This window comes from Theropithecus gelada, chromosome 3 (assembly GCF_003255815.1).
Source record: "Theropithecus gelada isolate Dixy chromosome 3, Tgel_1.0, whole genome shotgun sequence".
In the NCBI taxonomy this organism is placed as follows: Eukaryota; Metazoa; Chordata; class Mammalia; order Primates; family Cercopithecidae; genus Theropithecus; species Theropithecus gelada.
In genome coordinates, this window is record NC_037670.1 from 56,577,342 (window position 1) to 56,589,543 (window position 12,202).

The 12,202-nt window shown below is 40.1% G+C and overlaps 1 protein-coding gene across 1 annotated transcript in view; it reads right to left on the minus strand.

The window, feature by feature from the left end:
- The window catches only part of SEPT14 (septin 14), a 72,570-nt gene that overhangs the window by 35,153 nt on the left and 25,215 nt on the right, over positions 1 to 12,202 (minus strand). The window contains exon 6 of the mRNA XM_025378361.1: positions 10,267 to 10,428. Within this exon, the coding sequence (XP_025234146.1) occupies positions 10,267 to 10,428 (162 nt within the window). The remainder of the gene's footprint in view (positions 1 to 10,266; positions 10,429 to 12,202) is intronic.

Here is a 12,202-nt window from a genome sequence, read left to right on the forward strand (position 1 = left end):
TTTGGGATCCAGATAGCAGATTATGATGTTCTAGTACATCTGAAGACCAAGGAAAGCCCCTTTAAGAAGGCAGGCTCACACCTTAGTAGCAAATACATTAAGTGCAGACTCAGCAGACCTATAAGCATCCACATTTCTCTGTGGACTTGGCTCCAACCCCACATGCCCAAAGCACTGAAGCTCCTTGTCCAAATCCTTCCATGAGATTCACCCAGATACAGACTGACTGCAGAACCCACAGAAGACCAGGACCCGATCCATCCCACATGACCATGGTTCCTAAGGTAGTTACGCCAGTTGGGAGCCTAACATGAGAGTGTCTTTACCTAATAAAACCAGTGTGTAAAGACAAGAAGACAAGACTGCTCCTTTAAATAAGCAAAGATCAATGCAAGACTATGAAGATTACAAAGAATCAAACATGACCCCACAAAAAAAAGAGAAAAAATATCTCTAATATAGAGCCATTAACGGGCCCTAAAATAATGAAGATCCATGTGCTACTTGAAAAAAAATCAAAATAATTGTGCTTGCGTGCTTTGACAGACAGAGTCTCGCTCTGTCGCCCAGGCTGAAGTACAGTGGTGTGATCTCAGCTCACTGCAACTTTCACTTCCCAGGTTCAAGTGATTCTCCTGCCTCAGCCTTCAAGTAGCTGGGATTACAGGCGTGCACCACCACACCCAGCTAGTTTTTGTATTTTTAGTAAAGACAGGGCTTCACCATGTTGCCCAGGCTAGCCTCAAACTCCTGACCTCAGGTGATCCACTCACTTCGGCCTCCCAAAGTGCTGGGATTACAAGCGTGAGCCACCGCACCCAGCAAAAATTCAAAATAATTGTCTAAAAAAAAAAGCTAAATAAGCTTCAAGCAAACACAGATAAATGACAAAATGAAATCAGGAAAACAATACATGAACAAAATTAGAAGTTCAATAAAGAAATGAAAAACACACAAATATTCTGACTCTAAAAAGTAAAATAATTGCACTGAGAACTTTAGTGGACAGCGTCAACACAAGACTCAATCAAGCAGAAGAAAGAATGAGTGAACTCTAAAACAAATTATTTGAAATTATCATTAGATGAACAAAAACAAAAAGAATGGAAAAAGTGAAGAGAGCCTACGGAACATACGGCAAATCATCAAGCAAACCAATGTATGCATTATAGAAATCACAGAAGAAAAGAGAGAAAGAAACAGAAATAGTATTTAGAGAAACAATGTCTGAAAACTTTTCACATCTAGGTAGAGAAATTAACATCCACATTCATGAAGCCCAAATATTCAAAACCCAAATAGGTAAACACCAAGACAAATTATAATTAAATTGTCAAATGTCAAAGACAGAATTTGGGGATTTGGAGGGTTTTTTTTTAATGATTCTCTCTCCTTTAAGTATTCACATCCCTCTGTGAATGAGTAATAAATACATATTTGAGAAATAAAATTGTATATATTTCAGGTGTACAGCTTGTTTTAATATGTATATACATTGTGAAAAAATTGCCACAATTAAGTTATTTATCATATTTATTCCCTCAAATAATTATTATTTTCTTCGCTTTTTTGGGGGATGAGAACATGTAGATCTACTCTTTTACCAAATTTCAAGTATACAATGTTGTATTGTTAACTATATTCACACTACCACACATTAGATTTTCAGAACTTATTCATTTTGAAAACTGAATCTTTGTATACCCTGACCTATATCACAAAGAGAATTTTGAAAGCAGCAAGAGAAAAACGTCTTGTCCCATATAAGGGAAGCTGTATAAGACTATCAATGGATTTCTCAACAGAAATCTTGCGGGTCAAGAAACAGTGGGACGACTCAATGTACTAGAAGAGAAAGACCAAAAGGAATACTTTACCCCCAGAAAGCTGTCCTTGAAGAATAAAGGACGGGCTGGGCGCGGTGGATCACGCCTATAATCCCAGCACTCTGGGAGGCTGAGACAGGCAGATCACCTGAGGTCAGGAGTTCAAGACCAGCCTGGCCAACATGGCAAAACCCCATCTCTACTAAAAATACAAAAATTAGCCAATGTGATGGAGGGTGCCTGTAATCCCAGCTACTCAGGAGGCTGAGTCAGGAGAATTGCTTGAACCCAGGAGGTAGAGGTTGCAGTGAACCGAGGCCATGCCATTGCACTCCAACCCGGACGACTGGAGCAAAACGCTGTCTCAAAAAAAGGAAAAAAAAAAAAAGAATAAAGAAGAGTGCTCCCATCTGATCATTTCAGCTGTGGCCTGGCACTCTTCTGAGAGCCCAGCCCCAGGTACTTGCAATCAGCCCTGGCACTGCTGTCGCTTTAGCATTCTGCAGTTGCCTGAGCATTCTTCCTGCCCCTGCCTAAGTTTTCTGCCAGTTGTGTGGGGGCCAGCCTGCCCCTCTCTATCATAGCCAGCATCTGAACCCTGGGTACCTGAGGACACATATGCCAGCCTGTTTCTGATCCAGTCCCTCCAGTACTTATGCATACCATCCAGAACACCATTTGGCATCTGAGAATCAAGAAAATGGCTAGCCCAGTCCACTATTGGCACCTGATCACTCCCTCTGGAGACTAAGGCTGTGCTGACCCAGCCCGCCGATACTACAGCTGAAACCCACCCTCCTGTGCTGAAAGGTGAAGCTGCTTCCCCTGTGTACACAAAGTAGCAGCATTCCTGCATGAGAGAACAGGCAAGCCACAGGGCTGTCTGTATTGGGCTGAGGGAAGAGGTCCTACCCTGAGGTTGCTCCTGTGAAGAGTCACCAGACAGGCATTTTCAATGGCTCTTGGCTGCATTATGACCTGGAGGTAGATGACAGTGTCTGTCTGAACTAACAGTCATGAGCTCTGGGACAGGGGTAGGATAGGGAAACAGATCATGTTCCTACCTACATAGGAGGCAGACCTGGTACAGCTCCTCCCTCCCTACAAAGACCTGTGAGCATTTCACCAGGAGCTACCCCAGCCACCCCGTAAAGGCTACTGTTCACGTTAATCATTGAGATGTTGGTGGGTAAGCTTTTTGGTCCAGCTCTGCCCAGCTTTGTCTTCCCCCCTGGGCTGAACAGGCAACTCAGAGTCTAGGCATTACATAGACCAGCCTATCACCTGAAACAACAGAGAGGAAATCACAGTAAACAAAGATCAAACACACACTATCTGCTTCTGCCATAGCTGGCTCTTACTCATAAGTGCCACTTACTGGCATGGAGGTTAAAAGGCACAAACCAACAAAAAGTCTACTGACAGAAGGGCACAGGGCTGAAAAAACAAAGCCAGGCCAGGCGTGGTAGCTCACGCCTGTAACCCCAGCCCTTTGGGAGGCCGAGGCAGGTGGATCACAAGGTCAGGAGATTGAGACCATTCTGGCTAACACGGTGAAACCCCATCTCTACTAAAAAAAAATACAAAACATTAGCCGGGTGTGGTGGCGGGTGCCTGTAGTCCCAGCTACTTGGGAGGCTGAGGCAGGAGAATGGCGTGAACCCAGGAGGCAGAGCTTGCAGTGAGCCGAGATCGCACCACTGCACTCCAGTCTGAGCAACAGAGCGAAACTCTATCTCAAAAAAAAAAAAAAAAAGAAAAAGAAACAAAGCCAAAGCCCCCTACCCAATAGACACTATAGTTATACCCACAAGGGGGAAAAGCCCCATCTAAATTAAAGTAAATTCAAAAATAAGAAGTGACAGTTTTCCCAGATGAGAAGAAACCATCATAAGAACTTTGGCATCATGAAGAAAAAAAAAAGGTAGAATGTTTTGACACTACCAAAGGACGCACTAGCTCTCTAGCAATGGATCCTAACCAACCAAAATGAAAATTCTGAAATGAAAGATAATGAATTCAAAATATGAATTATAAAGAAGCTCAATGAGATCCAAGAGAAAGTGTAAAATCAACACAAAGATACCAGAACAATGCAGAATGTGAATGAAGTACAGATATCTTTAAATAAAAACAATGGAATTTCTGGAAATGAAAAACACACTGAAGGGTTGGGTTACAGATGAAGGCTTTAACAATAGGCTAGACTAAGCAGACAGAAAATAGGATCCCAGTGCCTTCTGGTGTGTAAACTTTCTTCTGAGAAGTCTGCTGTTAGTCTAATGTGATTTCCTTTATAGGTAATTTGAAAATTCTCTCTTGCTTCTTTCAGAGTATTTTCCTTCAAGTTGACTTTGGATAGTCTGGTAAAGTTCATCTTGCAAAATATTTCCAGGTATTCTTTGAGCTTGTTGCATCTGGATATGTACCCCTCTAGCAAGGCCAAGATAATTTTCCTGATTATTCCCTCAGATATGTTTCCAATCTTTTTACCTTTTCCTCTTCTCTCTCAGGAATGCCTACAACTCATAAGTTGGGTTGCTTTACATAATTTCCTATTTCTTGAACTCTTATTTAAATTTTCTTTTTTTTTTGTCTGTGTTAGTTCAAAAAACCTGTTTTGTTTTTTGAAAAGATAAGAAAATTAATATAGTGCTAGGCTAGGCACGGTGGCTGATGCCTGTAATCCTAGCACTTTCAGAGGCCAAGACAGTTGGACTGCCTGAGCTCAGGAGTTCGAGACCAGCCTGGGCAAGATGGTGAAACCCTGTCTCTACTAAAATACAAAAAAAACCCGTCTCTACTAAAATACATGCTGTGCATGGTGGCAGGTGCCTGTAATCTCAGCTACTCAGGAGGCCGAGGCCTGAGAATTGCTTGAACCTGGGAGGCAGAGGTTGCAGTGAGCCAAGATCATGACACTGCACCCCAGCCTGGACAACAAAGCAAAACTCTGTCAAAAAAAAAAAAAAAAGAAAAGAAAAGAAAAGAAAAAGAAAGAAAGAAAAGAAAAGAAGAAAAAAGAAAAGAAAGAGAAAATTGATATGGTGCTAGCTAGATTAACCAAGAAAAAAGAAGATTCAAGTAAGCACAAGAACAATCAAAAGTGATAAAAGTGACATTACAACTGATACCACAGAAAACAAAAGATCATCAGAGACTAATAGGAATATCTCTATGTATACAAACTAGAAAACCTAGATAAAATGGTTAAATTCGTCCCTCCCTGCTCAGATGTGGCTCAAGCTGGAGGCGCAGAGAGCCAAAGATGCCGCAGACCTTCAACCCGGAGCAGCTTGGAGGCAGTGAATAATAGCTCTTCAAGTCTGCAATAAAAAATGGCCTCTTCCAGAGAACTGTTTGAACCCAGGAGGAGGAGGTTACAGTGAGCCGAGATAGCGCCACTGTGCTCCAGTTTGGCCGACAGAACAGGACTCCAGCTCAAAAAAAAAAAAAAAAAGGCCTCTTCATAGCTTAAATTACAAAAGTAAACTAAAAGACGTACACGTTTTTGGCCAGGCGTGGTGGCTCACGTCTGTAATCCCAGCACTTTGGGAGGCCGAGGCAGGTGGATCACAAGGACAGGAGATCGTGACCATCCTGGTTAACACGGTGAAACCCCGTCTCTACTGAAAATACAAAAATTTAGCCGGGCCCATGGTGGCGGCGCCTGTAGTCCCAGCTACTGGGGAGGCTGAGGCAGAAGAATAGCATGAACCTGGGAGGCGGAGCTTGCAGTGAGCCGAGATCGCGCCACTGCACTCCAGCCTGGGCTACAGAGTGAGACTCCGTCTCAGAAGAAGAAAAAAAAAAAAGACTTACATGTTTTTTAATTACCCTACTCATTCCTTACATGTAGGCTCAATCTTTTCAGTATTTGCTTTACTGGTTCAGCAAAAGCCAGGAAAAACAACTTTGTGGTAATCAGAATGTTACCCAACTGTATATTGTTTTTTGTTTTTTTGTGTGTGTTTGTGTGTGTGTGTGTGTGTGTGTGTGTGTGTTTTGTTTTGTTTTTGAGACGGTGTCTTGCTCTGTCACCCAGGCTGGAGTGCAGTGGCACGATCCCGGCTCACTGCAAGCTCCCTCTCCGGGGTTCACACTATTCTTCTGCCTCAGCCTCAGGAATCGCTGGGACTGGAGGTGCCCGCTACCATGCCTGGCTAATTTTTTGTATTTTTAGTAGAGACGGGGTTTCACCATGTTGGCCAGGATGGTTTCGACCTCCTGACCTTGTGATCCACCTGCCTCGGCCTCCCAAAGTGCTGGGATTACAGGTGTCAGCAACCATGCCTGGCCCCAACTGTATATTGTTTACCTTATTGTAAATACTGGTGAACTGTGGTCAATAATAGTTTTACATTCCTTTAAAAAAAAAAAAAAGAAAGAAAGAAAGAAAAGAAAATGGGTAAATTCCTGGAAACATACAACCTCCTAAGACTAAACAAGGAAAAAATAGATCTCCTAAATATACCAGTAACAAGTAATGAAACTGACTCAGTAATAAAATAATTTCAAACAAAGAAAAACAATAACAGATAGGTTTACAGCCAAATTTTGCCAGAAGTACAACAAAGAGCTGGTACCAATCTTACTGAAACTATTCCAAAAATTTATGGAATTTTTGGATTGGAAGAATCAATATCATTACAAAGACCACACTAACTAAAGCAATCTACAGATTCAACACAATTCCTATCAAATTACTAATATCATTTTTTCACAGAATTAGAAAAAACGATCCTAAATATCATATGGAACCAAAAAAGCATCCAAATAGCCAAAGTACTTGTAAGCAAAAAGAACTAAGCCTGAGGCATCATGTGTTTGATTTCAAATTATACTATGATGCTATACTCAATAAAACGGCATAGCATTGGTACAAAAACAGACAGATAGATTAATGGAATGGAATAGAGGGTCCATTGCTAGGAATGATACAGCTAAAAAAGGGAGAAAAATAATTGTGAAAGAAAAGAGAATAAAGAACCAGTAATAAAACCACATGCCTACAACAAAGTGATCTTCAACAAAGTTGGCAAAAATAAACAATGAGGAAAGGGCATTCTATTCAATAAATGATGCTGGGAAAATTGACTACCCATTGGCAAAAGAATGAAACTGAATTCCCACCTCTCATCACATACAAACTTTAACTCAAGATGCATTAATGACTTAAATGAAAAACCAGAAGCTATAAAAATTCTAGAAGAAAATTTAGGAAAATCTCTTCTAGATATTGGCCTAGGCAAATAATTCATAACTTAGACCTGAAAAGCAAATGCAGCAAAACCAAATATATACAAATGGGACTTAAACAGCACAGCAAAAGAAATAATCAACAGAGTAAACAGACAACCTACACAATAGGAACAAAATATTTGCAAACTTTGCATCTGACAAAGGACTAATATACAGAATCTACAAAGAACACAAACAACTCAACAACAGCAAAGAATAAACAACCCCATTAAAAAGACCGCAAAGGATATGAACAGACATTTCTCAAAAGAAGACATACAAGTGGCCACCAAACATATGAAAAATTGCTCAACATCACCAGTCATCAGAGAAATGCAAATTAAAACCACAATAAAGGCCGGGGGCAGTGGCTTACACCTGTAATCCCAGCACTTTGGGAGGCCAAGGTGGGTGGATCACCTCAGGTAAGGAGTTTGAGACCAGCTTGACCAATATGGTTAAACCCCATCTCTACTAAAAATACAAAAATTAGCTGGGCATGGTGGCAGGCACCTGTAATCCCAGCTACTCAGGAAGCTGAGGCAGGAGAATCTCTTGAACCCAGGAGGCAGAGGTTGCAGTGAGCCAAGATCACGCCACTGAACTCCAACCTGAGTGACAGAGCGAGACTCCATCTCAAAAAAACACAATCTCACACACACACAATAAGATTATCATCTTACGGCCGGGCGTGCTGGGTCACACCTGTAATCCTAGCACTTTGGGAGGCTGAGGTGGGTGGATCACCTGAGGTCGGGAGTTTGAGACCAGACTGACCTACATGGAGAAACCCCATCTCTACTAAAAATACAAAATTAGCTGGGCTTGGTGGCACATACCTGTAATCCCAGCTACTTGGGAAGCCGAGGCAGGAGAATTGCTTGAATCTAGGAGGCGGAGGTTGCGGTGAGCCGAGATCCCACCATTGCACTCCAGCCTGGGCAACAAGAGCAAAACTCCGTCTCAAAAAAAAAAAAAAGATATCGTCTTACATAGAATGGCTCTTACTACAAACACAACAGATGTTGGTGTGGATGCAGAGAATAATGAATACTTATACACTGTTGGTGGGACCGTAACAACCTCTATGAAAAACAATATAGAGATTTCTCAAAGCACTAAAAATAGTGCTACCATTCAACTCAGTGATTATACTACTGGGCATCTACCTGAAAGAAAAGAAATAATTATATTAAAAAGTCACTTTCACTCAATGTGTATTATATTCCTACTCATAATAGTAAAGTCATGGAATTAACCTAAATGTCCATTAACAGTGGACTGGATTTTTTTTAATGTGGTATATATACACCCTGGAATACTATGAAGCCAAAAAAAATGAAATCTTGCTCTGTGCAGTAACATGGATGGAGCTGGGGGCTGTTATTCTAAGTGAAATCACTCAGAAATAGAAAATCAAATACCACATGTTCTCATAAGCAGGAGCTAAACAATAAGTACACAAGGACATAAAGATGGAAACAACAGACAGTGGGACTCCAAAAGGTAGAGATTGGGAAGAGGCTGATGGTCAAAAATTATCTACTGGTAGTGAGATGCGATCACGCCACTGCACACTAGCCGGGGCAACAGAGCAAGACCATGTCTCAAAAACAAAATGATCTGTTGGGTACAATGTTTACTATTTCAGGATAGGTACACTAGAAGCCAAACCTCACCATTATGCAATATATCTATTCGACAAATATGCACTTATACCCTCTGAATCTAAAATAAAACAGTGAAGGAAGTTTATAGTAGTAAACACCTATATCTTTTTTAAAAAAAGATCTCGCCTTTGTGGTGGCTCACACCTATAATCCCAGCACTTTGGGAGGCCGAGGCAGGCAGATTGCCCAAGGTCAGGATTTTGAGACCAGCCTGGCTAACATGGTGAAACCCCATCTCTACTAAAAATACAAAAAAATTAGCCGGGTGTGGTGGCACACGCCTGTAGCCCAGCTAGTCGGGAGGCTGAGGGAGGAGAATCACTTGAACCTGGTAGGCGGAGGTTGCAGTGAACTGAGATTGCGCCACTGCACTCCAGCCTGAGCGACAGAGGGAGACTCTGTGTCAAAAAAAAAAAAAAAAAAAGATTTCAAATAAACAACCTAACTTTACACCCCTCCAAAAAAAAAAAAAAAATTAGCAGAAGGAAAGAAATAACAAAGATTAGAGCATAAATAAATGAAATAGAGAATAAAAAAAATTTTAATCGGCCAGGCACGGTGGCTCACACCTGTAATCTCAGCAGATCTCCTGAGGCCAGGAATTGCAGACCAGCCTGGCCAACATGGTGAAACCCTGCCTGTACTAAAAACATAAAAATTAGCCAGTCGTGGTGGCACGCTCCTGTAAATCCAGCTACTCAGGAGGCTGAGGCAGGAGAATCACTTGAACCCAGGAGATGGAGGTTACAGTGAGTTGAGATTGTGCCACTGCACTCCAGCCTGGGCAACAGAGTGAGACTCTGTCTCAAAAAAGAAAACAACAAAAAAAAAGTAATCAATGAAGCTAAGAGTTGATTTGGGGAAAACAAAAATCAAAATCAAAGCCCTTACCTAGACTAAGAACAAAAAGAGAGACTATGTTAATAAAATAAGAAATGAAAAAGAAGACATTACAACTTATTATAAAGGTTTATTTCTTACAGAAATAAACAGAATTATAAGGGACTATTATGAACTATTGTACAGCAACCAATTTGACAACTTGGAAGAAATGGTGAAATGACTAGAAACATATAACCTACCAAGACTGAATGGAGAATAAATGGAGAGTTTAAAGAGACCAATAACAAATAGAGAAACTAAAGAAGTAATTTTTCAAAACTCCAAAATATAGCCTAGGACCAGATTACTTCATGAGTAAATTCTACCAAACATTCAAAGAAATTTTAATATAAAACAACCTCAAATTCTTTGAAAAAGTAGAAAAAAGAAGTAACACCTTCAGAGTCATTTTATGAGGCAGCATCCCCTTGATATCAAAGCAAGAAAATATACTTCCAAGAAGAAAATTATAGGCCAGTATCCTTGAGGAACACGGTGTTTGAATTAAATCTAAATAAATCTGCTTACAAAGAATCAATTCTCAGCAGAAGCTTTTCAAAATAAAAAAAATTTCAAACTTCTCACACTGGATTCTGGATAAACACTCATTTATAGCCTCTTTATCAGATATTGTTACTGAAACTTACATTAATTGAAGAGTTTGCCTGAGCAGCAGTTTCTTCATCTGCTGGGAGCTGATATATCTGGATGCCATTGCTAATCAATTCACTCATTATCTTACTCTTAAACGTCTGTAAATCATTTTTAGAAATTGTGTCTGCTTTGGCAATCAGTGGTATAATGTTCACCTATTAAAAAAGAAGACGAACAAAATCTCAGCATCAAGGAGCCATTGTTCATCCTACAGTTTTTATAGTAAAGCTTCACAATCCCTGGCAATAAATTGCCTAACTAGATAATCACTGGCTGTCATGCCTTTCTTAAAAATTATTTTCCAAAATTATCAATACTTTTGAAGATTCATCTTTTATCCAAATTCAGGTTGAAAAGTCTCAACCTTGTTTCTCTTCTAAAAATCCCTTACACCTCTACACATATGGAGTTACTAAAATGTAAATAGTAGGACAATGTAAATTATTTAATTTATTTTCAATTTTATTTCTTATTAAGCTGAGTGATAAAAGACAAATTGAAAGAACTTTCATCAAAATTGTGGAAGGGATTTTGTCTTTCTACTTTTTACATCACTTTTTCCATCAATCAATCTTAATTAATGTCCCATTTTCACACACTCTTGCCCCACCTAGATGTGTTTGCAGATAGATTTGCTTTTGTTTTTCAAAGACCACCTAAAAAGAATATAGATATTTTTGGTTACCATATTCTTTTTTTTTTTTTTTTTTTTTTTTTTTTTGAGATGGAGTCTTGCTCTGTCACCCAGGCTGGAGTGCAATGGTACAATCTAGGCTCACTGCAACCTCCGCCTCCTGGGTTCAATCAAGTCTCCTGCCTCAGCCTCCTGAGTAGTTAGGATTACAGGTGCCCACCATCGCGCCTGACCGATTTTTGTATTTTTAGTAGAGACAGGGTTTCACCATGTTGGCCAGGCTGGTCTCGAACTCCTGACCTCAGGTGATACACTCACCTAAGCCTCCCAAAGTACTGGGATTACAGGTGTGAGCCACCACACCTGGCCTGGTTACCATATTCTAAAGGCCGTGTGTGTGTGTGTGTGTGTGTGTGTGTGTGTGTGTGTATAAGAACACCTTGCAAACAAATATGTTTTTTCTTTTGTAAAAAGATGTTATTTCCACATTGGAAGTTAAATATTTGCATATTTGAGGTTGAATTTTTACCCACAAAGTTTTTTCCTAGTGCTTCAATATGATCATTCCTGTCTTTTGCATTTGCACTTAAATAACTAAACTTTTTAGGAAATAACAATATACAAAATTATAAAATGTTTTATCACTTTTAAAATATCTTATTAAATTATAGCTCCATAAAATCAGTATCTGTAATATAGTAGAAATACATAAATATAAATTTTAGGCAGACTGCTTTTGTTTTAGATTGCTCAGAGCACATTTTTTTTAAAAATCCATGGACAGGCTGGGCGTCGTGGCTCACGCCTGTAATCCCAGCACTTTGGGAGGCCAAGGCTGGCAGATCACCTGGGGCCGGGAGTTCAAGACCAAACTGACCAACATGGAGAAACTCCGTCTCTACTAAAAATACAAAATTAGCTGGGCATGGTGGCTCATGTCTGTAATCCCAGCTACTCGGGAGGCTGAGGCAGGAGAATCACTTGAACCCAGTAGGCAGAGGTTGCAGTGAGCCAAGATCGTGCCATTGCACTCTAGCCTGGGCAACAAGAGCGAAACTCCGTCTCAACAACAACAATAACAAAAGCGTGTATTCCTGACTATTGAATGTACTACTAATTAAAAACTTGAAGCAGCTCTTAATTTAACTAGAAATCTAACTTATTTCAACTACTTAATGACATCTGAGATTAAATACAAAGTCTCTTTTCAGTTTGAACAATACATAGTAAAAGTTGAGACTCCTCGGATAAAAGGAACCCAACTTAGAACTTTTTCTTTCTTCAACTAAATAAAG